General features: G+C 49.8%; 1 protein-coding gene across 2 annotated transcripts in view; it reads left to right on the top strand.

Annotated features, from left to right (window-relative positions):
- ALK (ALK receptor tyrosine kinase) overlaps positions 1–26,468 on the top strand; it is a 749,759-nt gene that overhangs the window by 675,795 nt on the left and 47,496 nt on the right. The window contains exons 12-15 of one of the 2 annotated variants that reach the window (XM_017947405.3): positions 5,366–5,528; positions 16,710–16,860; positions 23,445–23,576; positions 24,694–24,838. In XM_017947405.3, the coding sequence (XP_017802894.3) occupies positions 5,366–5,528; positions 16,710–16,860; positions 23,445–23,576; positions 24,694–24,838 (591 nt within the window). Of the gene's footprint in view, positions 1–5,365; positions 5,529–16,709; positions 16,861–23,444; positions 23,577–24,693; positions 24,839–26,468 lie in introns of those variants that run through there. The other variant, XM_031655529.1, reaches the window with a different exon arrangement.

Here is a 26,468-nt window from a genome sequence, read left to right as displayed (position 1 = left end):
GGAGGCTGCTGGGAGCAACAGAATTCTGGCAAGATAAATCACGGCTCTGATACAGGATGGCAAATCCTCTCTTCCCATGGGATCCACTTTAGAAAATGTTGCCTCTCTAGGCCCATCCATCTGAAATCACTGAAAATCAAAACAAAATTTTGTGTATGGAAACCACTGGAGACTAACGTATGTCCACTGAATTGGGAAAATACAGGTCCCTTTTATTGAGAAATGACCCTGGAGTCCCTCCTTTATGAAATGGAGGACATAAATTTTGAGATTGGATATCTGCTTCCCACAGTGAAAACTTGAATGCAAAGTTACACACGTTTTAAACGTAGTCATTGTGCATCTCTAGTGCTGAATGTTGTGCTAAGCACTTTGCCTAGGTCACCACCTAATTCTCACAGAAAGTCTAGGTGGTATGTCTTACAGTCTCCAATTGTTCAGATTTAAAAGACTGAGGCTTAGAGAGGTTGTACAATCTACCTTATGTCTCACAGCTGGCCAGCAGCAAAATCCAGAACGAGAAAACAGCCTATCTGAATCCAAAGCCTAAGCCCCTCTTCCTCCCTCAGCAGATGTCTCACCTTGTCAGAAGTAGAAGCCCAGCATCTCTGGGAATATTTCAGAACCCTTCGAATAATCTTAACCTAGGCTGAAGTGGTTCCTACTGAGGGTGAGATGCTCAGGTAGTGTGCCAAGCCCATACCTTTAGATCTCTTCCCTACCACACTATTGAGAAGAAAAAAATAATAATAATATATATATACACACACACACATATATATATGTATTTATATATAGAGAGAGAGAATATGTATTCATATATGTATTAGTCCATTCTCATGCTGCTCATAAAGACATGTCTGAGACTGGCTAATTTATAAAGGAAAGAGGTTTAATTGACTCACAGTTCAGCATGGCTAGAGAGGCCTCAGGAAACTTACAATTATGGCTGAAGGGGAAGCAAAACACATCCTTCTTCACATGATGGCAGGAAGGAGAAAAATGAGTGCCTAGTGAAGGGGGAAGCCCCTTATAAAACCATCAGATCTTGTAAGAACTCACTCACTATCATGAGAACAGTATGAGGAAAACTTCCCCCATGATTCAATTATCTCCATCTGGTCCCTCCCATGACACATGAGGATTATAGGAACTACAATTCAAGATGAGATTTGGGTGGGGACATAGTCAGACCATAGCTAGCTAGCTATCTATATAATATAGATACATGTATTCTCTCATTTTCAGGGTTGAATTAACTAACTGAACTGCCACGCTTCTGCCCTGTGATTGATAAGGCCACCCTCACACCCAGGCTACTTGCTGTAAGGAAAGCCTGGGTCTGCAGAACAGGTTTCAAGGAACTATAGATAAGGAGAGGAGTGGATTTCCCAACTTCTTTTCTGAGGCTTTATTTTTCTTCCTGCCCCCATCCTCCTCCCCAACCCACTGACTTTATTATTTTTTTTCACTGTGAAATGCCTTTTTATTTTGTAATGATTTGTTTAATCTTTTATTATTATTATACTTTAAGTTCTAGGGTACATGTACACAATGTGCAGGTTTGTTACATATGTATACATGTGCCATGTTGGTGTGCTGCACCCATTAACTCGTCATTTACATTAGGTATATCTCCTAATGCTATCCCTATTCCCTACCTCCTCCCCACAATAGGACCCGGTGTGTGATGTTCCCCTTCCTGTGTCCAAGTGATCTCATTGTTCAATTCCCACCTATCAGTGAGAACATGTGGTATTTGGTTTTCTGTTCTTCTGATAGTTTGCTGAGAATGATGGTTTCCAGTTGCATCCATGTCCCTACAAAGGACATGAACTCATCCTTTTTTATGGCTGCATATGTGCCATATTTTCTTAATCCAGTCTGTCACTGATGGACATTTGGGTTGACATTTGGGTTGATTCCAAGTCTTTGCTATTGTGAATAGTGTTGCAATAAACATATGTGTGCATGTGTCTTTATAGCAGCATGACTTATAATCCTTTGGGTATATACCCAGTAATGAGATGGCTGGGTCAAATGGTATTTCTAGTTTTAGATCCTTGAGGAATCGCCACACTGTTTTCCACAATGGTTGAACTAGTTTACAGTCCCACCAACAGTGTAAAAATGTTCCTATTTCTCCACATCCTCTCCAGCACCTGTTGTTTCCTGATTTTTTAATGATTGCCATTCTAACTGGTGTGAGATGGTATCTCATTGTCGTTTTGATTTGCATTTCTCTGATGGTGAGTGATGATGAGCATTTTTTCATGTGTCTGTTGGCTGTATGCATGTCTTCTTTTGAGAAGTGTCTGTTCATATCCTTTTCCCACTTCTTGATGGGGTTCTTTGTTTTTTTTTCTGTAAATTTGATTGAGTTCTTTGTAGGTTCTAGATATTAGCCCTTTGTCAGATGAGTAGTTTGTAAAAATTTTCTCCCATTCTGTAGGTTGCCTGTTCACTCTGATGGTAGTTTCTTTTGCTGTGCAGAAGCTCTTTAGTTTAATTAGATCCCATTTGTCAATTTTGGCTTTTGTTGCCGTTGCTTTTGGTGCTTTAGACATGAAGTCCTTGCCCATGCCTATGTCCTGTATGGTATTACCTAGGTTTTCTTCTAGGGTTTTTATGGTTTTAGGTCTAACATTTAAGTCTCTAATCCATCTTGAATTAATTTTCGTATAAGGAGTAAGGAAAGGATCCAGTTTCAGCTTTCTACTTATGGCTAGCCAATTTTCCCAGCACCATTTATTAAATAGGGAATCCTTTCCCCATTTCTTGTTTTTGTCAAGTTTGTCAAAGATCAGATGGCTCTGATCTGTAGATGTGTGGTATTATTTCTGTTGGCTCTGTTCTGTTCCATTGGTCTATATCTCTGTTTTGGTACCAGTACCATGCTGTTTTGGTTACTGTAGCCTTGTAGTATAGTTTGAAGTCAGGTAGCGTGATGCCTCCAGCTTTGTTCTTTTGGCTTAGGATTGTCTTGGCAATGAGGGGTCTTTTCCAACCCACTGACTTTAAATTCCCAGGTGCTGTTGGCACGGGATCCATATTCACAGAAACTCCCCTGGCCACATGTCCTGCTGTCCAGGACAGCACCAGCCTTGGGTACAGGCAGGAGTCAAGGATACACTCACATTTTTAGAGTTTGGGACTTGGCGGCAAACTTTCCTACCCCCTTGCTTTTTTTTAATATGCCAATCCAACCTCTTTTACAGACAAAGGAACTAGATCAAGATCCCCTAATCAATAAATGATGAAGCTGCCCCCAGACCCTGGTGTTCACGCTGCTTTCAAAGTCTGTGTTCTTTCCACATCACCCCTCACGTGGTGACGTAGCACAGCCCACATACATATTTTGGGCACAGGAGTGGGTAAAAGGGCAACTGGCCTAACTAGCTCTGCTAAAAATGCCTTTATAAAGAGTCTGAATTAGCAAGTTTGCCCTCTTTATAATAAAAATAGAGTTCCGGGCATGGTGATTCATGCCCATAATCCCAGCACTGTGGGAGGCTGAGGCAGGAGGATCACTTGAGCCCAGGACTTCAAGGCTGCAGTGAGCTATGATTGTGTCACTGCACTCCAGCCTGGGTGACAGAGTGAGACCCCCATCTCAATAAAAAGTTTTAAAAATTAGCTGGGCTTGGTGGCGTGGATCTGTAGTCCCAGCTACTCAGGAGGCTGAGGCAGGAAGATTGCTTCAGCCCAGAAACCCGAGACTGCAGTGAGCCATGATTGCCCCACAGCCCTCAGCCCGAGCAAGACTGAGACCCTGTGTCAAACAAACAAACAAAAAATCAGAAAACTAACAATCAGTCATTCACACCCAAAGTGAATGGCTCCATTACCTTCTAGCCCTTGAAATGACCATTCAGAAACCAAATAGAAATCAACATCTTCCTTTGCCAAAAAAAAAAAAAAAAAAAAGCCCAGAAAAGTGTTGAGGACTCCATGTTGAGTAGCATATGCATTAGAACCCCACCCAGAACTTCCATCTCCCAGACTCCAGGCCAGGGGCAGCATGACAAAAACCCACCACAACTGACCCAGTTTTCAGATTAGCAACTCTGCCCACAGCAGTCTCATTCTATTGCTTATAATCAGCAACCCAAGTTAAGCTTTCATATTTGCATCACTAAATTAGTGCAGTCTTCAGAAATGTTTTCAGTTTGTTTTAGTGAGCAAAATTATGCACACCCAAATTAATGTTTCCATCATTTTCCTTAGACTTGAACTTAATCTCTCTTTTAAGGGAATTTCTGCAATCTTATAAGATTTTTGTATTTTAAGTAAAAGTAGTTTATCAACAACACCTCTTTAAAGGTTTTTATAGGTTGTAAAAATGTTAGAATTCTGGCCAATATGAGATGTGACAACTCCCCAAGGTTTGGTCTGGCTCAAAGATAGAAAGTTTGAAAGGAAATGGCCCATGGTGGGTGGGGGGGCAGTTTGTGCTGAGTGTTCTTGTGTCGCCCCCAGAAGGCTACCTAAGGACATTGGGTGGGACACAGAACACCAGGAAGTGGGTGAGGGGGGCTGGGAAAAGGAGGAGCATGCACCAAAGACAAATTTGACCTGTTTTTCCATTTCTTATACTCTGTTGCATAGAGAGCCTGAAAGCTGCTTTCATTGCATTTCCAAATGCAAGCTGGTTTTAATAAGGAGCCTGAGCCCTGCCTTGCCTTGCTGCAGGTCTGTTAGGGAGCGCCTGACAGGCAGGCCAAGCCATGGCCTGGGAGTGCAGGGCTTCCTGCCCCCGCCACCGGCCTGGGTCCCTGGGCCAATGTAGCATTACAGAGCTTTCAATTCTCTTTTTCAATTGTCTCCAAGCTAAGAGGCTCCTATATGCAATGCTAAGCCTTTGGGAGCAGGTTAGTTGCAGTCAATAATAGCACAGATTGAGCACCTGTTGTTTGCCCAGCACCGTGCTAGGCTCAGTGAGACCCTGGGAAAAGACCCAGGTGCTGCCCACACTTGTCTCACCTGCAGGGGCTTTCTCCCCTTCCTGGAACTCCCCAAGCACAGTGTTGGCTGGGCCTTCCTGTGGCTTGTTGTTCTTGCTGTCCTGTATTTTTGTTGGTTGCATCCCTTTGGGTCTCTCATAGAAGCCTGTAAGCTTCTTAAGGCCAGGGTCCATCTTAAGTCTGCTCCATCTTTGTCTCTGACTCAGGGTCTGGTACTAGTAGACTTTCTACGGAAGTTTCCAGTTTGATGGCTGATTGGTGTTTCTTGCCCCGACCTTGGTACCATCTTGGATGGAGGGTTTGGGGCCATGGAGCAGACATCTCAGAGGTCACCCAGGGAGGCCCACTGGGGGAGGGAGGGCCTGGCCACATGAGTGACTACCTCTCCTCTTGTGCCACAGTTCATTGGCTGTTCACCACATGTGGGGCCAGCGGACCCCATGGTCCCACCCAGGCGCAGTGCAACAACGCCTACCAGAACTCCAACCTGAGCGTGGAGGTGGGGAACGAGGGCCCCCTGAAGGGCATCCAGATCTGGAAGGTGCCAGCCACCGACACCTACAGGTGCGTATGGGAGAGGGGGAGGGGAGGGCAGAGCACCCCTCCTGAAGGGGCCTGGAGTCTTGCCTACGGGTACATGCTCCTGGGGTGCCCAGGCGTGCCAAGGTTCAAAGGCCACAGACTCAGGCCCATAGTGGGGTGTAGAGGTTGGAGATGGGGAGATTTGGGATAGTGAAATATGGCAACAAAAGAAGATGTGTCCTTTGTCCTCAAGAAACTCACAGGCTCTTGCTGGAGGTGGTATGCATGCATGAGCTAGCTTCAGAATTATTGCTAATAAGGATAATTATGGTGGCCTGTTCATTGAATATTGCTTAATGCTCTTCAAATGAGGCATGCATGTAAAATGTTTGGGAAACAGAAACACAATGCACCTGAAACTGAAACTCTTATCCTTGCACCTCCTTTCCTGGGCCTTCGCTGTTGGTAAGCAGAGCAAACTGTGCTGGAAAGCTCCTCCCAGCCCCAACCCTACCCCAGCCCCCAGCATTCCCTTAGAGCAGGGCCAGGCTCAAGGAGATCCAGCTCCACTTGAGCACTTTGGGGCCATGGCATCAAAGGAAGCTAATGGTAAGATTGGAGGCCTGGTGGAGACCCTGATTGCAAGAGCACCTCCTGGAGCTTCTGGTTCTGCAGGTCTGGAGTGGGCGCTGAGAACTGACAGTTCTAACAAGTTGATGTCAATGCAGCCTTTTAGAACCTCTGAGCTTGATCAAGTCTTGGACTTAGATAAAACTGGGTAGCCCCTAAATGAGCTCTATGACTAGGCAAGGCCAGTGCCGCCATCCTCATTTTACAAATGAGGACACTGAGGCTCAGAGAGTCAGGAGCCTACCCACAGTTACACATCCAGAAGCAGCCTCCACCTCCAGAGATCTGGGGCAGCACCTCATGCAGCCCCTCCACGGAGCATGGCAGGGCAGGTTAAAAGGAAAGCAGAACCACTATGCCTTGTGGGAGCGATGTCCTCCCGGGGCGGAAACAATGGGAAATGAGCGCCCCTCCCCTTCCTGCAGCCTCCAGCATCCACCACATCCTGGGCCTCCTGGGAAGGAGAGGGGCTTCTCAAGTTGCCCTGTTTTCTCTCTCCAGGTTAACATTTCCTGTGGCAGCCCCATCCCTGGGGCCTCAGGGTAAATGTGTTACAGGGACAGCCCTAAGTGCTTTTTAAATGGCACTCTGGGCAGAAATGCTGTAACAAGATTGGGCTACAATCAGATTAGCTGCTACAGTGCCCACACGCCCCCAGTAAATATCCCGGAAGACACCGGACCACCCCTGGCCCTGCTACAACGAGCAAGCCAGACCTCCCCTTCCTGCTGAGCCAAGCCTCCGTGGGGCCGGTGCAGGCAGGAAAGGACTCCTGGAGAGGAGGAGATGAATACTTGCTAAGGACCCACAGGTGTTGCTCCTGCTTTAGCATAGGGTGGGTGGCGTTATTGTTGGTGTTCCCATGTTTCCATGCGAGGACCCTGGAGTCGGAGGAGCTTAGCAACACATGTAAGGCTGCACAGTCGGTGATGGAGCTGGGATTCAAACCCAGGGCCCTCTGGCTCTAAGTCTTTCTACTAAAGGCCATGCCTGGACTCTGGGAGGCATGCAGAGGGCAGAAGGGGCAGGAAAGGAAGGAGGGCATAGGAATCGCCCACTTCCTGGAAGCCTCTGGAAATGAGAGGCTATGAGAGGGGCCCAGCCTCCTGAAGGGATATTGGCCAACATACCCCATATACAAAAAGCAATACGAAGGAGAAAGCAGAGCAGCTGCGAGGTACACAGGAACCCCAACAGTAAGCCCCCAGAAGAGCCCATTGCCCTACCCCTGCCCAGGGCAACTCTAATGCCAGCTTGGCCAGAATTCCCCTGCTCCCTGTGCCCCAGAGGGGGACACACTGTCAGGCACACTGTCAGGAGATCCCTTGCCTGGGGATTCTCTTGGGCTGTGTTCCCCCGAGACAGTGTGAATCAAGCTCACTTCCAAACTTGCACAGGTCAGTTAATCTCTTGAGACTCTGATTCCCCATCTGTGAGAGGCAGGGGCTGTAAAGGTGATATATAGTGCCTGGCACAATGCTTACACGTGGTGGGTGATCCCTGGCCCACGGGCGGAGAAATCAGCTGAAGCAACGCTGCTATCCAGCAGCAGGCAGCAGCCAGGCAGGGTTTCCAAACACACCCACCCCATACGCGTTAGTGTCTGCCTTTTCCTGTCTCCAAAGACATCTCTTTGACTTCCTCGGATGAGCCCTGTGTTCTGAAAAATTTGGACTGCCAGATGAACTACACTTATTAAATAATAATTAATTCATTTTCCCATTTATTATTAATCACAGCCATATCTAAGTCAAGTCAGGTTTCTGATCTGCATGAAGTGCCACAGTATTTCCACAGCGTGTTGATAGAATCCCAGCCAAAATCAGAAAGCCGTTTCCACTCATCTCTTAGAAATATTGAGACTGAGGCCAGCTCCGGGCCCCAGCACTGTCTGGCAATTTTGCCTCTGTTGAAGCAGCCAGTTTGAAGTGTCCAAATTAGTAGAGGAGACATTTTGGTCTGGCCTAAGATAGGACCATATCAAAATGGAAGAACCAAAACCAAAAGCCACTCAGTTGGGGTTTTTGTCACTGCTGTTTTTGAGACAGAGTCACGCTCTGTTGCCCAGGCTGGAGGGCAGTGGTGCCACCTCAGCTCACTGCAACCTCCGCCTCCCAGGTGCAAGCAATTCTCCAACCTCAGCCTCTCGAGTAGCTGCAATTACAGGCATGAGCTAATTTTTGTAATTTTAGTAGACACAGGGTTTCACCATGTTGACCAGGCTGGTCTCGAACTCCTGGCCTCAAGCGATCCTCCTGCCTTGGCCTCCCAAAGTGCTGGGATTATAGATGTGAGCCACCACACCCGGCCAGTCATTGTTGTTTTTGAATACTTGTGTTTTAACTAAATAAAGGTTCTAACAGATATTCCTGACCCTCACCTCCTCCTTGGCCTTGGAAGAGACTCAGGTCTTAGATGACCTGAGTCTACTGGTCACATAACTTAGTAATCTAAGAAGCAGGCAGTTAATGATTTGATTTTTAGACCACTTCAAAATGTCCCCAAGTCAGAATACGACCGAGAAGTCAGCACCCTTTCTCTGGAAGACTTTTTCTCCATAGTAGTTATTGCTATTTAATAAGTGCAGTTCATCTGTTGAAAAAAACACAAGACACACCAGAGGATGTGAGAAAAAGGTGCTTGGACACAGAAAGGTGGGAGCCGAGCCCTAGTGAACCCACCCATCCTGGAGGCGTGGCTGCCACCGAGGCCTGGCACTGGGACCGCTCCGCTGACTTCTCTGCCCACTGCTGGGGAGATGAAGGGAAGGGAGCAAATGCGGCCAAGCCCCAGCTTCATGCCAAGGGGGGACCACCACTGCCTGGGGCCTCCTCCAGGATGTACACAGTTGGAAACACCCCCACTCTTAGCTGGTAACTTATCCTGGGCCCACCTCCCACCCTCTATAGCTTTGCCCACCTCCCCAAAGGAAGAGGCCCAGAAAGAGGGAGAGGAAGCGGGGGGCAGGGCAGGCAGGAGGAGACAGCAGGCTGGCATGGGGGCTTGGGTGCAGCCCTGGAACCCGCATCTCCTCCACCCACCATGTCCTGCTTTCCCTGCCCTGGACTTACCACTTCCTCTGACAGGTGATGCAGTCCGTGTGTCCAGGTTCCTGGGCTTCATATTCCCCCTGCTCTGCAGACCTCAGGGAACCATAGTAAGCTCCCATTAGGATGCTGTGCCTGACACCAGGTGTGCAAAGGTGATTAAGATCCAGCCCTGCCCCAGAGGCACTGCTGCCAATGGTGTGGTGGTGTGTGCACAGGCATCTCCATGGGGTGTAGAGAGAACCACAGTGGAGGTTTACACAAGTCGCTGCTGTGGAGGCGGGGGAAAGGCACTGCACTCAGCTGAGCTTGTGAATGGCTCCTGCCAGGAGATGGGCACCTGGGTTAAGTTCGAAGGCCCTAAGCATTGTCTACAAAGAAGCGGGTGGCCAGAGCCTGCAGTGAGCACAAGAAGTTGGTACTGCTGATGAGAAGTCAGGCAAAGCTGGCCTGGGGGAGCCGAGGCTGGAGGCAGCAAGGCCAGGTCCTGGGGCTTCAGTGTTACCCCCAAATGCCTCTTAGTCCCCCTGGTGACAGCGTGAGGTTGGAAGTGAGAGAAACGGCCTGGAGGTGGGGAGAGCAGATGGAAGGGAGTCACTATCACTCAGGCCAGGGTCAAAAGGACTAAGCCAGGACAGGGTTAGGTGCAGGGGACAGGCCCAGAGGTGTTCAGGAGCTGGGATCAGCGTAAGTTGAGGATTGAGTGAATGTGGAGTCGGGGACAACGCTGAGACTACATCCACACTCTGGCGTGGGCTGAGGAGGCGAGGACAGGGAGCGCAGCCACTCTCCCACGTGCATGGCTGAGGACGGGCAAGGCTAGGGCAGCAGCGAGAGGCCCTGATCAGGGGGCCTCTGGGCGCTGGTGCTGAGTGACCGTGGTGTCTAGAGGGTGGGTGGCTGGAGCGGATGGGAGCGTGGGAGGCCACTGCAGTGCCACAAGAAGAACGTGGATTATGGGGTTTGTGCTGGGGAGGGGGACAGCATCCTCAGTGTTGTCAAAAAATGGAGACAGACAATGGTACAACCCAGCTCTGCGAGGTCTGTCGGGGGACTCAGTGAGAGCCCACGGGTGGTCTGCCCCAGGCAGAGGCACCAGCACTTAGCCCAGCCCACCCCCTCTCTCTCCCTGACTTCTCCCCTCCTTCATCCGTCTCTCCCCCTCCAGCCCACCTGCCTTCCTACCTGTCTAGGACCAGCATCCTTCTCAGCCTGCAGTCCTGCCCCCACCTCCTCCCCACCCACTACCACACACACACAGATTGCATACAACACCATTTGTCAAGCATAGCCCATTGCTCCTGATGGCAGTCCTCACACAGCTCACCTGCTCTTCAGACATAACAGACAAGAGGCCCCAGGTCCCAGCTGGAGCCAGCTGACCTGGACCACAGCCGTTCCTGATGGTCTCTACCAATGGCACTCATTTCCTTACCTGGGGCACCAGCGTGTGCAGCCAGATAACACCATCATTCAACTCCACAAATAGCCATGGAGCCCTACTGTGTGCAGGGCACTGAGCCATAGAGCCCCTACTATGTGCAGGGCACTGAGCCGTGGAGCCCCAACTGTGTGCAGGGCACTGAGCCATATAGCCCCTACTGTGTGCAGGGCACTGAGCCATGGAGCCCCTACTGTGTGCAGGGCACTGAGCCATACAGCCCTAACTGTGTGCAGGGCACTGAGCCATGGAGCCCCTACTGTGTGCAGGGCACTGAGCCATGGAGCCCCAACTGTGTGTAGGGCACTGAGCCATACAGCCCCTACTGTGTGCAGAGCACTGAGTCATGGAGCTCCTACTGTGTGCAGGACACTGAGCTATGGAGCCCCTACTGTGTGCAGGGCACTGAGCCATGGAGCCCCTACTGTGTGCAGGGCACTGAGCCATACAGCCCTAACTGTGTGCAGGGCACTGAGCCATGGAGCCCCTACTGTGTGCAGGGCACTGAGCCATACAGCCCCTACTGTGTGCAGGGCACTGAGCCATACAGCCCCTACTGTGTGCAGGGCACTGAGCCATGGAGCCCCTACTGTGTGCAGGGCACTGAGCTATGGAGCCCCTACTGTGTGCAAGACACTGAGCTATGGAGCCCCTACTGTGTGCAGGGCACTGAGCCATACAGCCCTAACTGTGTGCAGGGCACTAAACCATAAAGCCCCTACTGTGTGCAGGGACTGAGCCATGAAGCCCGGCTATGTGCAGGGCACTGAGCCATACAGCCCCAACTGTGTGCAGGGCACTGAGCCATGGAGCCCCTACTGTGTGCAGGGCACTGAGCCATGAAGCCCGGCTGTGTGCAGGGCACTGAGCCATACAGCCCCAACTGTGTACAGGACACTGAGCCATGAAGTCCTACCGTACATCAGGCACTGAGCCATAACACTCCTGCTGTGTGCCAGGCACTGACTAGACTGGTAGAAAAGGCCTGAGACTCTGGAGCCTCATAGTCTCTAGAAAGACCACAGGACAGAAAAGTTTAATAACAGTCCACAATGCCAATCAAGCTCTAGACAATAGTAGGAGAGATGTCACAGGCATGATTAATTGCCAAAGTAATTGTATGGATAGCCATCGCTGTAAAGGGCACAGACCAGGGAATGTCAGAGATGGAGGAATTAGGCAAAGATGGATGGGCTGCAGGCAGAATTAAGTTTGAGTTCAACCTCCACCACCAATGCTCCATGTCACTTAGAAAGTTGTCTTCCCTCCTCTCCAGAGGCTCCATCTGCAGAGCGAGAAGTTATGGAGAGAGGTCACTGAAGTCCCTGCAAGCTCAGGTGTTTCGAGGCACTTAGGGCTACACTGGCCAGGAAGGTGCTGAGGGAGAAACAGAGCATGAACCTTGCTCATTGACACAACAAGAGTGGAACCTGGGCCGGCCCCACTGAAAAGCATCTGCCTCCACAATTGAGCCCTTCAACCCTGACCCCTATCTGGATAATACAACTATATACTATATAACACTATATACCTGATCAGAAATCTCCCGCTGTCCAATCTCCATCCACACTCACATGCATCATGTGTTATCACAATAACCCTGCAGGGTGGGTAGGACAGACCTCACCATCCTGATTTCACACATGAGGAAACTGAGAAACAGGAGAGAAAAGGACCTTGCCCAGGATCCCATGGGGAGTTAAAGGCAGAGCCCACAGCAAGGTGCTGCTCTCCCGCTCCTCCGGAGGGTGTGCCAGAAAGGAATGGGGCGCTTCCGTTTTTCTGAGTGGGAGTCCACTCTCTCCCCCAGGATCTCCCATGTGGGTGTGGACACTATGGTTGTGCTACACACCAGCTGTGCTCTCATTTCAGGATCTGGCAGGCAGTCACTTTGATTTGCTGCTAATTCTTTATTTAAAAAAGATTCACAACTCAATTACATCAGGTAACAATGGCTCGCAGTCAATAATACAAAACACAAACCCAATAAACATCTATTCTGACCAGGGGACATGGATTTAGATGAGGAAAAACAAAAAAATTACAGCATCAGCTCGTTGAGAGCAGTATCTTGTAATTTCCAGTAAATTGGAATCACTGTGAGTCATTTTCCCCACTTGAGTGGCAGGTATATTAATTTCTTGTTGTTTCTCAACCATCAAAAATAAATTGTTTACAAGGGATGGGGAGAAAGCTTCGAAGAGGCAGGCTGAGGCTATTATCGTAGCATGAGTTTGTGTAACGTGATTCACAGGGTGCAGGAGTCTTCAGAAGTGCTAAGGCTGCCCTGTGCTTTACACAGAAGTGGGCTCTGGGTGAAACTGAACAGCCTTGACCCCAAGCCCCCTTGGCCATGCCCTGGTTCACCCACTTGGTCCCCTTCTGCATCCCAGAAGTCACCCCTGGAGAAGGAGTGGACAGGCTCACCCATGCGGGCACAGGATGACAGCAGCTGCCATTTGTCACTTGCTGGCTATCCTCTGGGCTCTGAAGTAGGTCCCTTATAAGCATCATCTCATTTAATTCTCATAACAGCCCTCCAAGGTAGGTATTATTATCCCCTTTTTATACATGAGGAATCTGGGCTCAGAGAGGGTAAATAACCTACCCAAGCTCACACAGCTAGTGAGTAACACTGGCAGGGTCAGGACCAGGGAGAGGTAAGCAAAGTACCTTGGGCAGAAAATTTAAGGAGGTGCTTCCTCTCAGGGTCAATAGAGTGCAAGGTCCTCCCTGGGAGGGAGGCACCTCGCTGGGCTCAGCCTACTCCTGGCCCTGAGTGGCAGAGCTGGGATTTGGATCCAGGTCTGTCTGCATTCAAGCCCTTGCTTTTCTACCTGTGGCACATCCCACTCCGAAGGCAATCAGCCCTGTAGTAGCAACTAGAAGCTTCCAGAGCAGTGAAGCTCTAATGGTGGAATTTTAGGCTTCAGGGGACTGATGAGGGAGCTACTCCTTCTAGGACCCCTGCAATAAATTCAGGCAGGCAGCTGCCTGCTCCCCCTGACTTTAAGCCAGCCTCTCATCTGGGTTGGAAATGTGGGGCTGAGGCCACTACCCAGGAAAGTACAACCCAGCCACGGACACCTGCTCGCCAAGCTCTACTGTCTGCTTTGGAATCTAGAAAGCTGACCCCAGCCCCGGTCTCGCCCTGTGCTTTGCATGGGTTTGCAGTCTTCTCAGATTCGTTTTGTATGCCCATGAGAGCAGGGGTTCTTGTCTTCATTTTCTTCCTCAGTAGTGGAAGTTGAGGCTCTGAGACATGGACCATGTTGCCTCAGGTCACACAGTCAAAAGAACAGGGACAAGAACCAGCAGATGACTTGGAGCCCAGGGCTTTTTCCATCCCAGCTCACCATCAAGAACTAGGTCAAGACATAGATGGGGCTGGCTTTCAAAGGTGGTTGAGCGGAGCAGGGTGGGAAAAATAGCAAAGAAGGCTTAGGAAGGGTAAAAGGAGTCAGGAACAAACAATGTCTAAAATGTAATAATTTGGCTAAATTTAAACATACGAAAGAGTTGAGAATGATTTATAATGCATGGTTGATGCAAATGACTATGCAAATGATGCCAAAAGGAATGGGCAGCATGATGCTTACCACTCAACCACAGCAGGAGTGGGGAGGTTGAGGACTTCGTCTTGGGCAGAAGTTTTCCAAGCAAACCACATCTTCAGGTGGAGATGACTTTTTTATGCAGCCTGACCAGGCCCCAGAAACCTGGGGAAGCGAGCAGGTCAGAGTTGGGGCCCATCCACACTGCTGTCCCCAGACGACAGGAAGCCGCCACATCGTCCCCTACCCAGGTTCACTGAGCTAAATAATGCTGCCTCCTCTTACCTTTCACCAATAAGCCTTCCTTTTCCTCAGCCTTTTAATTATCGTTATCACCTTGTCCATTTCTAATGGATCAGGAGGGAGTGTTTGGCTGAGGGTCTGGGAATTCGGAGGGGCGAATAGCTTCTCACACCCCTCTCTTTGTGCTTCCCAGCAGCACACTGGGGAGGAAATGACCTCTAAGAGGGGATGTGCAAGGGTTTGGACCATAGCCAGCCACTGACTGGCTGTGTGGCCTCAGATGATTTACTTAGTGCCTCTGAGCCTCAGTTTCCTCATTTGTCAAATGAGATTAATAACATTTGTTGTTTATGGCTATCGGGTGATGCCGTGTGCCTGTGAGCGTGCGTTGTGCCTGGTACATTGGAGGATGCTGGTAATCAGCCCACAGCCCTCTCCAGACCTACAGCCCTCAGCTTCCCACTCCATCCACCTGCTGCAGCCAGACATACCAGAGGCTCCCTGCTTCTTCACTTCTGTTCACACTAGCGCCAATTCCCACTAGCCCCAATTCCCACCCCCTCTTTCTGTTTGTCTCAGAGCCCTACCCATCTGCAAGCTCCACATGAAGCCAACATCAGCCTTCCTCACCCCATCCTCACACCCCAGAACCACCTGTTGCAGTCCCCCATCTCCCTCCTGGCCCTAAGCACCTGACGACCCTTACTTTGGCCAGAGATTCGCAGCTTCCCCGGGGCTTTCACCCATGAGCTCCTTGTGTTGGACTATTGTGTTGTTTGGAATGAAAACGATTCTTCTCTTACTAGGGAAGGGGCTGGGGCTCAGAGAGGGCACAGGGGCAGGAAATGGCCCCATCTGATCAGGGAGCCCCGGAGCCCTCCACTTCGCCTCCTGAACGTAGCCACCCTATGGGGAGACTTCTCTTTTCATCATGAAGATCATCTCCCCAGTTTCTTTGTGAGCTCTTGAAGAGCCTGGAGCTGACTCAGGTCCACAAAGCCTTACACCCCTCCCAACATTCGATAAACTCCCATCAGTGCCCAGGCACCCACCAGGGCAGTGGGCACTAGACTCTCCATTTGCATTTCGTGAAGACCTCAGTTCCTTGCCTGCCATGTTCGCAAAAAGCCTGTGCAGAAGGGCCGTGGGCTCTGCCTTGCGAGAGCTCTGGGAGCCCCTCACACACTGGGAAGAAGGGACATTTCCTGGAGCTGTAGATAAAGGAGCTACCGTGCGTGCACATGGGCAAAACTGCCTTGCATCTCTTCCTGGTTTTTCATAAAAGACCTTGGATCTGAATACACATGGATGTGAAAGTCTCCTGAGTCCTGTACCCTGGCAGCTGGTCTCTGGGGACCCATTTGTTAGCTGGTGCGCTAGCTGTCTTCAAGACATGCCGCTCTTCTGATATACTACAGAAGAGAGTTCTTTTTTTCCCCATCCTTGCTTGACTTCATTGCCGCAACCTAAGAGGCAGCAGAAATCATCTCCCATCCCCACACTCTGTTTTTATTTTCATCCTGATGGGTTGTTTGTTGTCTGCACACACATTGCTCCAGAAGGAATTACTGGCGGGATGGGAATAGACAGTCGGCTCATACACACTGCTTTCCTCAATCATTCTGTGTGGAACCTCCTTGTTTCCAGACCCCATGGAGAGACTTTACAACTTTGTACCAAGTCAATTATGGCTACTACCATCATTAATAATAATAATAATAATTAAGTAATACTTATTGAGTGCTTATTAGCCACAATTCTAAGACCACATGTCTTAATTTCTTTAATCCTCATAACACATGTAGGCTAGGAGGCAAGTTCACTTATTATCCCCATATTATAGATGAGGAATAGGGAAGTTACTTGTCTAAGGTCACATGAGTCCATTGATCTGGGACAAGGAGAGAAAACCATAAAGAGGAAATCCTAGGTATTCAGAAAGTCATCACCCCAATATGCCACATTCATATAGTCTTCTCTTTCTCTGCTGTTTCCCTCTCTCTCTCCCCTCTTTCTCTCCCTTCTTCCCTCTCTCCTCCGTGCCCTTTTCCTCTCTTTCTCTCTTGCACCCTTTACTAGTCTTTAACCTTCCTAGTTCTGTGACTGAGGTAACTCCCTCTCCCTCTCTAAACTTGACCATCCTCTCCTGAAGACGGGGAGAGGAATCCCTTTCTGCAGGGACTGATATGGGGGAGAACCCTCAGACCATGACGGGGATGTGCTCAGCCCACTGGAAGCTGCTGGGTTGGCAGGAATGGGGAGAGTCTTCATACCACAGCGGGAGCCGACATTCTTTGTCCCATTACAGCATCTCGGGCTACGGAGCTGCTGGCGGGAAAGGCGGGAAGAATACCATGATGCGGTCCCACGGCGTGTCTGTGCTGGGCATCTTCAACCTGGAGAAAGACGACACGCTGTACATCCTGGTTGGGCAGCAGGGAGAGGACGCCTGCCCCAGTGTAAGTGCCCAGAGCAGGAGTTTCTCATCTGCACTCTCTCAGGCTCCGGGGAGGCCTCTTGGAGGCACCAGCACTCAACACCCTCCTCCTGGAAGTTCATACCAGGAGAATGAGACAGCAAAGAGTAATTAAACAGCAGTCATGCAAACTCCCAGCACCCCAGTGGTTCACCTCTTGCCTGTGCTGGGGGGAGGCAGGACCTGGCAGGGCTGGCCATCCTAGCAGGAACTCAGCACCCTGCAGGGTGAATCTCCTGGTTGGGTCAGGCCCCACCCTTCCTCACCTGAATCACAGCTTTTGCTTGGGAAAAGGGGCTGAGGCATGTTCTGGCACCCAGGAGCCCCGGATCCTTCTCCAGAGACTTATATGAGAGCATCCTTGGCAGAGAGATGTGGGAAGAGGGGCTCCCGAGAAAGCAGTTTACTTCCACAAAATAAATTCAGGGCTCCTAAGAGCCAGGCTCTGGACCAGGAGCTGAGGAAGCATGAAAAGTAGAGTTCAGCCTTTCCCTTCTGCCCCTTCGGGGTTAAGGCGAAACAATAGGAGTAAGCTTAGCTAGTGCAACCTTTTGCATAAAAAATGTCTCAACTCCAACTTTTATTTAGCAACTATAATTGGGACTTTCCAACCTAATATAATATATTAAGCCATTAAATTGCAGGCTGCTGTAATTTTCACAGGAATTTATTGAGTGCTAATGTAATTCTTTCATCTAAGCAGAAAGATTGCATTATCTTCTGCAACGGACTTTCACTTGATTGGACTGTAATCAGTTATGTCTTTTCACAGGACCGCGTCTTTTTTAAAAATTCAATTGAAATCTAGTTGTTCCTCGGGGTTGCTGCACTTTATTATTTTTATTAATCAACCTACTAGCTTTCAAACGTTGTGGACGCACAGGAAGTTCCCAAGCAGGCGGGAGGAGGCGATTCTCGGCCAGGGACAGAGGGCAGCTCCCTCTGCTGGTCGGGCAAGGCATAGCAGGGGCCTGTGGGGAGAGTAACTTGTCTTCCCGGTGGCTTCACACCTCCACCCCTGAGCAGGCATTTGGAAAGGGGGGAAAATGGCCCTTGTCAGGCACTACCTCCATCTCCAGTTCTCTCTAGGCAGGAAAAAATGGTGTCTAGACACAATTCTCAAGAGAATGAAGGGGACTCTTAAGAATTAAACTGCAGGGGCCGGGTGCAGTGGCTCATACCTGTAATCCCAGCACATTGGAAGGCCAAAGCGGGAGGATCACTTGAGGTCAGAAGTTCAAGACCAGCCTGGCCAACACAGTGAAACCATGTATATACTTAAAATACAAAAATTAGCCAAGCTAGTGGCGCACACCTGTAGTCTCAGCTACTTGGGAGGCTGAGGCACAAGAATCACTTGAACCCAGGAAGCAGAGGTTGCAGTGAGTCAAGATCATACCACTGCACTCTAGCCTGGGCAACAGAGCAAGACTCTGTCACAAAAATAAATAAAAATAAAAAATAATTAAACTGCCGGATGTGGCAGCTTTGCTGGTTCAACTGCACATCTATGGGGGCAGTGGGGAGTTGCCCTTCTATGTACCTGGCCACGCTGGAGCTCCTGTGCTGGAAATGGGCTCCAGCTCCTGCTAGAATCCTCCTCCCCACCTTAACTGCAACACATGTGCCCACACACAGCCCTCAGCCCTTTTCTTCTCCAGTTCCTTCCAAACCTCCCCTGGTGGCATGAGTCTAAATCAGGCTTTCTCAACAGTGGCATTATTGGCATTTTGGAGCAGGTAATTCTTTGTGGCTAGAGGCGGGAGTCTGTCCTGTGTATTACAGGATGTTTAGCAGCATCCTTATCCTCTGCTCACTTGGCGCCAGTAACAGCCCCCAGAAATGACAATCACAAAAGCCTCCAGACATTTCCAAATGTCCCCTAGGCCGCCGAGTCTGTTCTAAATGTTAAATCCCACCATTACCATCCCCTGCAAGACAGATATTATGAAGAGCCAGCCCACAATCCAGACAGCACTCAATTCATTCAAATGTATTTAACCAATATTTATTGAGCATCTACTTTGTGCCATCCCTGTTACAGGAACTTGGGATATATTGGTGAACAAAAGAAAAATCTTAGCTTTCAAGGAACTTACATTTGAGGAGAGGCAAGGGGGAATATCTGGGGAAACAGTGACCCCAGCAAAGGCCACGTCCCAGAGGTTCGTCGATGCTCAAGGAACACTCAGGCTAGAGGAGAGGGAGCAAAAGGAAGGGTAGGTAAGAGATGAGGCAGAGGTAATAGGACTGGATCAGGCCACTTTAAGACATGTTGGAGCCATAGGAGGGTTTTGAGGCAAATGGTGACATAATGTGGTATGTTTATTAAAAAAGCTCACTCTGGCTGCAATGTGAAGAATCTACCATTGAAGAATCTATGGACACAGGGGAAGGGTCAAGACAGTGAATTCGAAGGCTATGGCATTAATCCTGGCAAGAGATGATGATGGCTTAGACTAGGATTGTAACAGTGGAGGGGATGAAAAGTGGTTGAATCCTGGGCGTAATTTCAAAGTCAAATCCAAAAGGATTTTCTGCCAGATTGAATGAGAAATTAAGAGAAAGAAAAGAGTCAAGGATGACTCCAAAAGTTGTGCCTGAGCCACTGGAAGAAGGGAGCTGCCATCACGTGACTTAGGGAACACTGTGGAAGGAGCAAATTTGGGGGTAAGATCAGGAGGTCAATATCAGACATGCTGAGTTGTAGAGGCCTGGTAGACAGCCACAGGCAGACAGGTGGATGATGGGAACCAGGCCACTGGAGTTCAGGAGAGAGGTCCAGGCTGGGGATATAAATAGATATAAATATGGGAGAAATTAGCATAAAGTTGAGACAGGATGAGATTGCCTAGGATGCAGTACAGATAGAGAAGAAAGCAAGGACTGAACTTAAGGGACCCTCAACATTTAGAGGTCAGGAAAAGAAGAGGAACCAGCAAAGGGGGACGAAAAAGAGGAACCAGGGAGGTAGGAGAGGATACAAGAGGATGGGGAGTCCTGGAAGTCAAGTGAGGAAAGGGCAGCAGCTCCTCCGAACGCTGCTACTGGTCCAGCAAGAGCCTTGACCGCTCCCCATCCCCACCTGATCTAAAGGAGACACCAGAAGCAGGGGCGGGGTGATGAGCATGGGTCCAGACTCTAACTACAGGAAAGCCCATCCTCAAGCCCCACTGCTCTCTCCTCCCTATCCCAGCAATCTCCAGATCTGTTCACGAGGGGAGGGCATCCCATAGGTCCCACTGCTGCCCACCAGCCAAGAGAGGAGATGGAGCAGAGGCTGAGGGGGTGGACCTTCTTAGCACCGCTGGTTCAGACTGGGCAGCCCCTCCATCTCCAGATGAGGAGACAAGTCCAGGGAGGCGGGGTGCCTCACCTAGTATAGCCCAGCAAATCTCTGGCAGAGCCATCAAGAACCCAGACTGAGCAGGGTGTGATGGCTCATGCCTATAATCCCACACTTTGAGAATGCTGAGTCAGGATAATCACTTAGTTAGAAACTAGCCTGGGCAACATAGCAATACCCTGTCTCAAAAAAATAAATAAATAAATTAGTCAAGCATGGTAGTTCGTACCTGTACTCCCAGCTACTCAGGAGGCTGAGGCAAGAGAACTACTTGAAGCCAGGAGTCAGAGACCAGTCTGGGCAACATAGCAAGACCCTGTCTCTAAAAAAAAGAAAAAAGAAAAATTAGTCAAGCCTGGTAGCTTGTGCCTGTAGTCCCAGCTACTCCAGGGACTAAGGCAGGATGATTACTTGAGCCCAGGAGTTCGTGGCTACAGTGAGCTATGATCCCGCCGCTGCACTCCAGCCTGGGTGACAGAGTGAGACCCTGTCTCCAAAAGAAAAAAAAAAAGAACCCAGACTGGACCCCGAATCCTGCACTCTGCCCAGCTGACAGCTCATCCCCAAGGCCAACCCTCAGGGCACATTCCTTGCAACTCATGCCTGTGCCAGGTGGCAGTGAGCAGGCTCCTCCCAGGAGTCTCCCCCCAGGCCGGGACATAGCTGCACATACGTACGGGAAATGCCAGATCTCTACAACAGCAATTCAGAGCCTTCCGCCCACACAAAATCCACTCTAAGAAATATCAAATTATTTCCATCATTAAATCCAAAACGCCATGGAACAAATTGCTTCTCGGCTATTTATCTGGAAATTTCTGTAGTACTCATTGCCGGCACCCCTGAGTGCTTTAGCCTAAGAAGTGGCTCAAGAAGAATGGCTGCATCCACTGGCTGGTTATGAAGCAGCATCGATGGAAATGTGATGTTTTACTGGCTTTTTTTCTATTAAGTGAAAGAAAAGTTACTTTCCTCCGAGGTCAGGCTGATGTTTGAAGAATTTGTCTGAGCTGTGGTGGCCAACAAGCAGGCGTGGCTGTTTTTGAAGCACCATCCTCCTTCTTCAGGGATTCCAGGATTCTGTTACAGAAATCTCCAGCACAATCTTGAGGGCTCTCTAATACCTTAGCCCCAACCAGGAGCATATGTGGGCCCAGAAGTGAATCTAAATTAGAACAGCAGCTGGCCGGGCACAGTGGCTCACACCTGTAATCCCAGCACTTTGGGAGGCCAAGGCGGGCGTATCACCTGAGGTCAGGCGTTCAAGACCAGCCTGGCCAACATGGCAAAACCCCTCCTCTACTAAAAATACAAAAATTAGCGGGGCATGGTGGTGCGCACCTGTAGTCACAGCTGCTCAGGAGGCTGAGACACCAGAATTGTTTGAACCCGGGAGGCAGAAGTTGCAGTGGGCCGAGATCGTGCCATTGCATGGAGTAAGACTCTGTCTCAAAAAACAGATAAGAATAGCAGCCATTTACTCAGTTCCCACTGTACATGAGGCGCTCCACTAGGCGCCTTACTTTTACTACCCTCAGTAAATGCCACAATGACCTGTGTTGTCTTTATTCCCAGCCACACTGGAGCATGAGAGATCAAGGGCCCCTGTCACGGTTTCCCGGGATGGGTGGAGAATCCAGACTACCTGATTGCAGGGCTCACTCCACAAGGCAAGCAGAGGGCTGTGCCAGGGATTCCAGAGGGAAGAAATGGAACAGTAGCTAGGAGGAATGAGATGTCCAAAAGGGAGAACTGATTTTCCCAGAGAAGAACTGGGAATAAAACTTGAGTCTGGCCTTTGTGGTTTTTTTCTCTCCTCCTGATGCTTCAGAGCTGTGACTTCTCAGAAAACCTCGATGGCTTTCAGTGAGAGAATGGCTGTCGTAGAGAATGAAGTCCACGGGCCGGGCGCGGTGGCTCAAGCCTGTAATCCCAGCACTTTGGGAGGCCGAAACGGGTGGATCACGAGGTCAGGAGATCGAGACCATCCTGGCTAACACGGTGAAACCGTGAAACCCCGTCTCTACTAAAAAATACAAAAAACTAGCCGGGCGAGGTGGCGGGTGCCTGTAGTCCCAGCTACTCGGGAGGCTGAGGCAGGAGAACGGCGTGAACCCAGGAGGCGGAGCTTGCAGTGAGCTGAGATCGGCCACTGCGCTCCAGCCTGGGCCACAGAGCGAGACTCCGTCTCAAAATAAATAAATAAATAAATAAATAAATAAATAAATAAATAAATAAAAATTTAAAAAAAAAAAAAAAGAGAATGAAGTCCACTCCTCACAGTGCCTTCAAGGCCTCTAGCCACGATCAGACTGTTCAGTTCAATTCTCTCTACCCACCTAATATACACTCCCTCCAGCCCCATCTCACCACATACGGCTTTCCCATTCTTTCTCGGATCTCTTTATCCCACAGGATGGAAACAGGTCATCCTGGACAATCTCTCTGTCCTGATAGACTTCTGGACCAAAGAGACCCTTGTGCTTTTCCCCCACACACCCCACTTACCCACTTCCCTCCGGGCTCATGCCACTCTTTGTTCTTGCAATGACATAACTTTGCCCTACTCTCTGTGAAAAACAAACAAACAAACAAACAAACAAAACAAAAAAAAAACCTCCCTATCCTTCAAGGCTCAACTAAAAGTCGCCTCCTACAGGCAGTCCTCACAGCAGTAAAGCCTTGCTCTCTCGCTCCCAGTTTCTCCTAGCATTTTCTGTCTAAGCCATCCTTGTAGTCCTTCCCTAACACTGCCCGTAGGGACAGTTATTAGTGTATTTTTCTGCCTCCTAAACTCAACTGTAAATTTTTTTGAGAGAGAGTCAGATCCTAGCCGGGCGCGGTGGCTCGCGCCTGTAATCCCAGCACTTTGGGAGGCTGAGGTGGGCGGATCATGAGGTCAGGAGTTCGAGATGAGCCTGGCCAGCATGGTGAAACCCCGTCTCCACTAAAAATACAAAAAATTAGCTGGGCATAGTGGCGTGCGCCTGTAGTCCCAGCTACTCGGGAGGCAGAGGCAGGAGAATTGCTTGAACCCAGCAGGCAGAGGTTGCAGCGAGCTGAGGTCACGCCACTGTACTCCAGTCTGGGTGCCAGAGTGAGACTCCATCTCAAAAAAAAAAAAAGAGTCAGATCCTGTTTTTAAGCCTAGAAGTTCTGTCTGCTGCAAAGTGGAGAACTCCGGTTTGGCCACAAACCTAACGTGCTTTTTGTTTCTACAGACAAACCAGTTAATCCAGAAAGTCTGCATTGGAGAGAACAATGTGATAGAAGAAGAAATCCGTGTGAACAGAAGCGTGCATGAGTGGGCAGGAGGAGGAGGAGGAGGGGGTGGAGCCACCTACGTATTTAAGGTAAGGTCTACACCGCCAGATTTCCACCAGGTTTCTGTGAATCTGCGATGTTAGAGCCTCATGACAGCCCTGGGACAGAAACACCTCAGATGCTCTTATCCCCATTTAAAGATGAGCAGGGCCAGGTGCAGTAGCTCATTCCTGTAGTCCTAGCATTTTGGGAGGCTGAGGCAGGAGGATCGCTTGAGGTCAGGAATTCGTGATCAGCTTGGACAACATAGCAAAACCTTGTCTCTACCAAAAAAAAATTTAAAAATTAGTCACTTGTGGTGGCTTGCACCTGTAGTCACAGCTACTTGGGAGGCTGAGGCAGGAGGATCCCTTGAGCCCAGGAGTTCAAGGCTACAATGAGCTGTGATCACGCCACAGCACTCCAGCCTGAGCAACAGAGCAAGACCCTGTCTCTAAAACCAATAAAAGAATTAAAAAATAGAGATGAGCAGACTGAGATCCAGAGCGATATAGATTCTGTCTGTCCAGGAAAGGGTAGACTCTTCTCTTACTGATACAGCGGCCCAATTTCACCATGCACAGCCTATGCCATCCTACTTTCAGAGGGTCCTACTGTGCCCTCCTGGACCAGCTCTCTGTCCTAAGGTAGATTTTTCTGACATCATCACAGCCAGGCCAGAAACTGAAGACCGAGGCCACCTGCTAGGTCCTCCCACAGGACTGTGATGCTGAGGGCTTAATCTTGAATCTTTGGGGGCCAGAGTCAGAGACCCCTAAGAATGAGGGAGAGAGAGTGCAGAGAGACCTGCTTCTAATCACCAGCATCCAGACCTCTGAGGCCAGTCTGAGGAGCTTCAGGAAAGGGGCTGGAGGAAGTGGAGGAAGCAGCCTCTGAGATCAACCCGCACCTCCTGGTATACATATTTTGCTTTTGGTGTATAGGTTTTGCTTCTCTGGTTGAACCCTGACTGATAGAGAAGCTTGTGGAGTTGATGGGCTATTGTAACAAGGGTTCACAGCCCGCAAACCACCTCAGACCACTGAGAGGTCACCAGGTCACCCCACTGCCCAGCAAACCCTCAGTCAGGCTGAGTTAACCAGGGCTTGGGGGCTCCATGGGGAAGCACAGCTGGGTTTTTCAATGTCTCAACGTCTCCCCGGTCAGATGAAGGATGGAGTGCCGGTGCCCCTGATCATTGCAGCTGGAGGTGGCGGCAGGGCCTATGGGGCCAAGACAGACACGTTCCACCCAGAGAGACTGGAGAATAACTCCTCGGTTCTAGGGCTGAACGGCAATTCCGGAGCCGCAGGTAAAGCGCCGCAAGCATGCCCTCTCCCGGAACCTCTCCCAGGCTTTCAGCTGGGCCCTGATGCCATCGCATGCCTGAGGGCATCTCAGTCACTGGCACCTGGGATGCTGGGAGCTCTGGATATTGGTCCCAATATCCAGGGAGGGAGGGCAGGCAGCACCCTGGGAGCCCTGCAGGCCGTCCTGCTGACCTGGAGCTTGGACTTATAGAAGGTTACTGAGAAAGTGAGGCAGGGAGCAGCCGTCAATCAGCCAGCTGACCCTCCCTGGGTTTTACCAACATGCAAGTGTTAGAGCCTCCCCCGGAGATTCCTTCTTCCTCCAGGGGCAGATGGGCCCCCCAGTTAAGATGTGAGCAGATGAAAAAATTCTGGGCAATGTCAGGCCCCCTAGACCCCTATGGTACAGACCTCCAGGCCCAGGGCTGCCAGACCCAAGCATACGCCACTGGAAAATCTCCTTCTTGACTCTCCACGGCTGAGCTCTCTTCCTTCATTAGTGGGAGCCAGAAGCACAAAAATGCGAGACAGGCAGGGAAGAGAGTATCAATTCCCTGATTCCTCTAAAGTCAGCCACCCCTAAAGACAGAAAATGCAATTCCTTTTTGTATTTTCTTTTCCACACAATCAGACTGTGGGAGGATCTTAGAAGGCATTTAAGATTTGGGATTAATTAAAACAAATGTGCAAACTGTCTCTCAATTGAGAACAGCTAGAGATAGAAGAGTAGAAACAGTCATGGGTCCACCATGAGGTTCTCCAGTGACGTTCACAGCACCCCTACCCAGGCCCAGCACCTGAGAAACCCTGAAGCACCTCCGCCTCTCTTGCACATGTGCTGTCAAAACAACCCTGCAGGCTTCCAGGCGGATACCATTCCTGTTTTACAGGAGAGCCAATGGGCTCACCAAGGCCTGATGACTCTTTTTTTTCTCAACATGGTCGAGCTGTTTAGTGATGGAGACAATTTTGTTCGTTCGTTTGTTTGTTTGTTTTTGCGACGGAGTCTTGTTCTGTCGCCAGGCTGGAGCGCAGTGGCACGGTCTCGACTCACTGCCACCTCTGACTCGTGGGTTCAAGCGATTCTTCTGCCTCAGCCTCCAGAGCAGCTGGGATTACAGGCACGCACCACCACACCCAGCTAATTTTTGTATTTTTAGTAGAGATGGGGTTTCATCATGTTGATCAGGCTGGTCTCGATCTCTTGACCTCAAGTGATCTGCCTGCCTCGGCCTCCCAAAGTGCTGGGATTACACACGTGAGCCACTGCGTCTGGCCAGACTCAATTCGTATTTTTAAAACACCGTTGTTCTGATTTTGATATGGGTTATTTTCCTTTCCACACATTTGCTCGAAGGCTGCAAGATGGGTGTGGGGTCAGAAACCTCCTCAGCTGGGGGCTGAGCAGGATGAAAGCACAGCACATGGTCTCCACCATCTCGTTCTGATTTATTTATTATGCACTTGCTCACAGCCCTGCACAAACACCAGAGCCAACTTCTGGCCCCTATCGCGCCTAAGGGGCCTTCCCTCTGCCACATGACAACCGCTTTGACAGGCCCACACCCTCCTCTGAGAGCAGAAGGGAGGACAGCGAAACCCAAGCTCAGCACCCACCCCTGCAGGTTTCAT

The sequence above is a fragment of the Papio anubis genome, chromosome 14 (assembly GCF_008728515.1).
Source record: "Papio anubis isolate 15944 chromosome 14, Panubis1.0, whole genome shotgun sequence".
Lineage (NCBI taxonomy): Eukaryota > Metazoa > Chordata > Mammalia > Primates > Cercopithecidae > Papio > Papio anubis.
The sequence above is the reverse complement of the archived record's forward strand: the minus strand, read 5'-3'. Positions and strand labels throughout refer to the sequence as shown.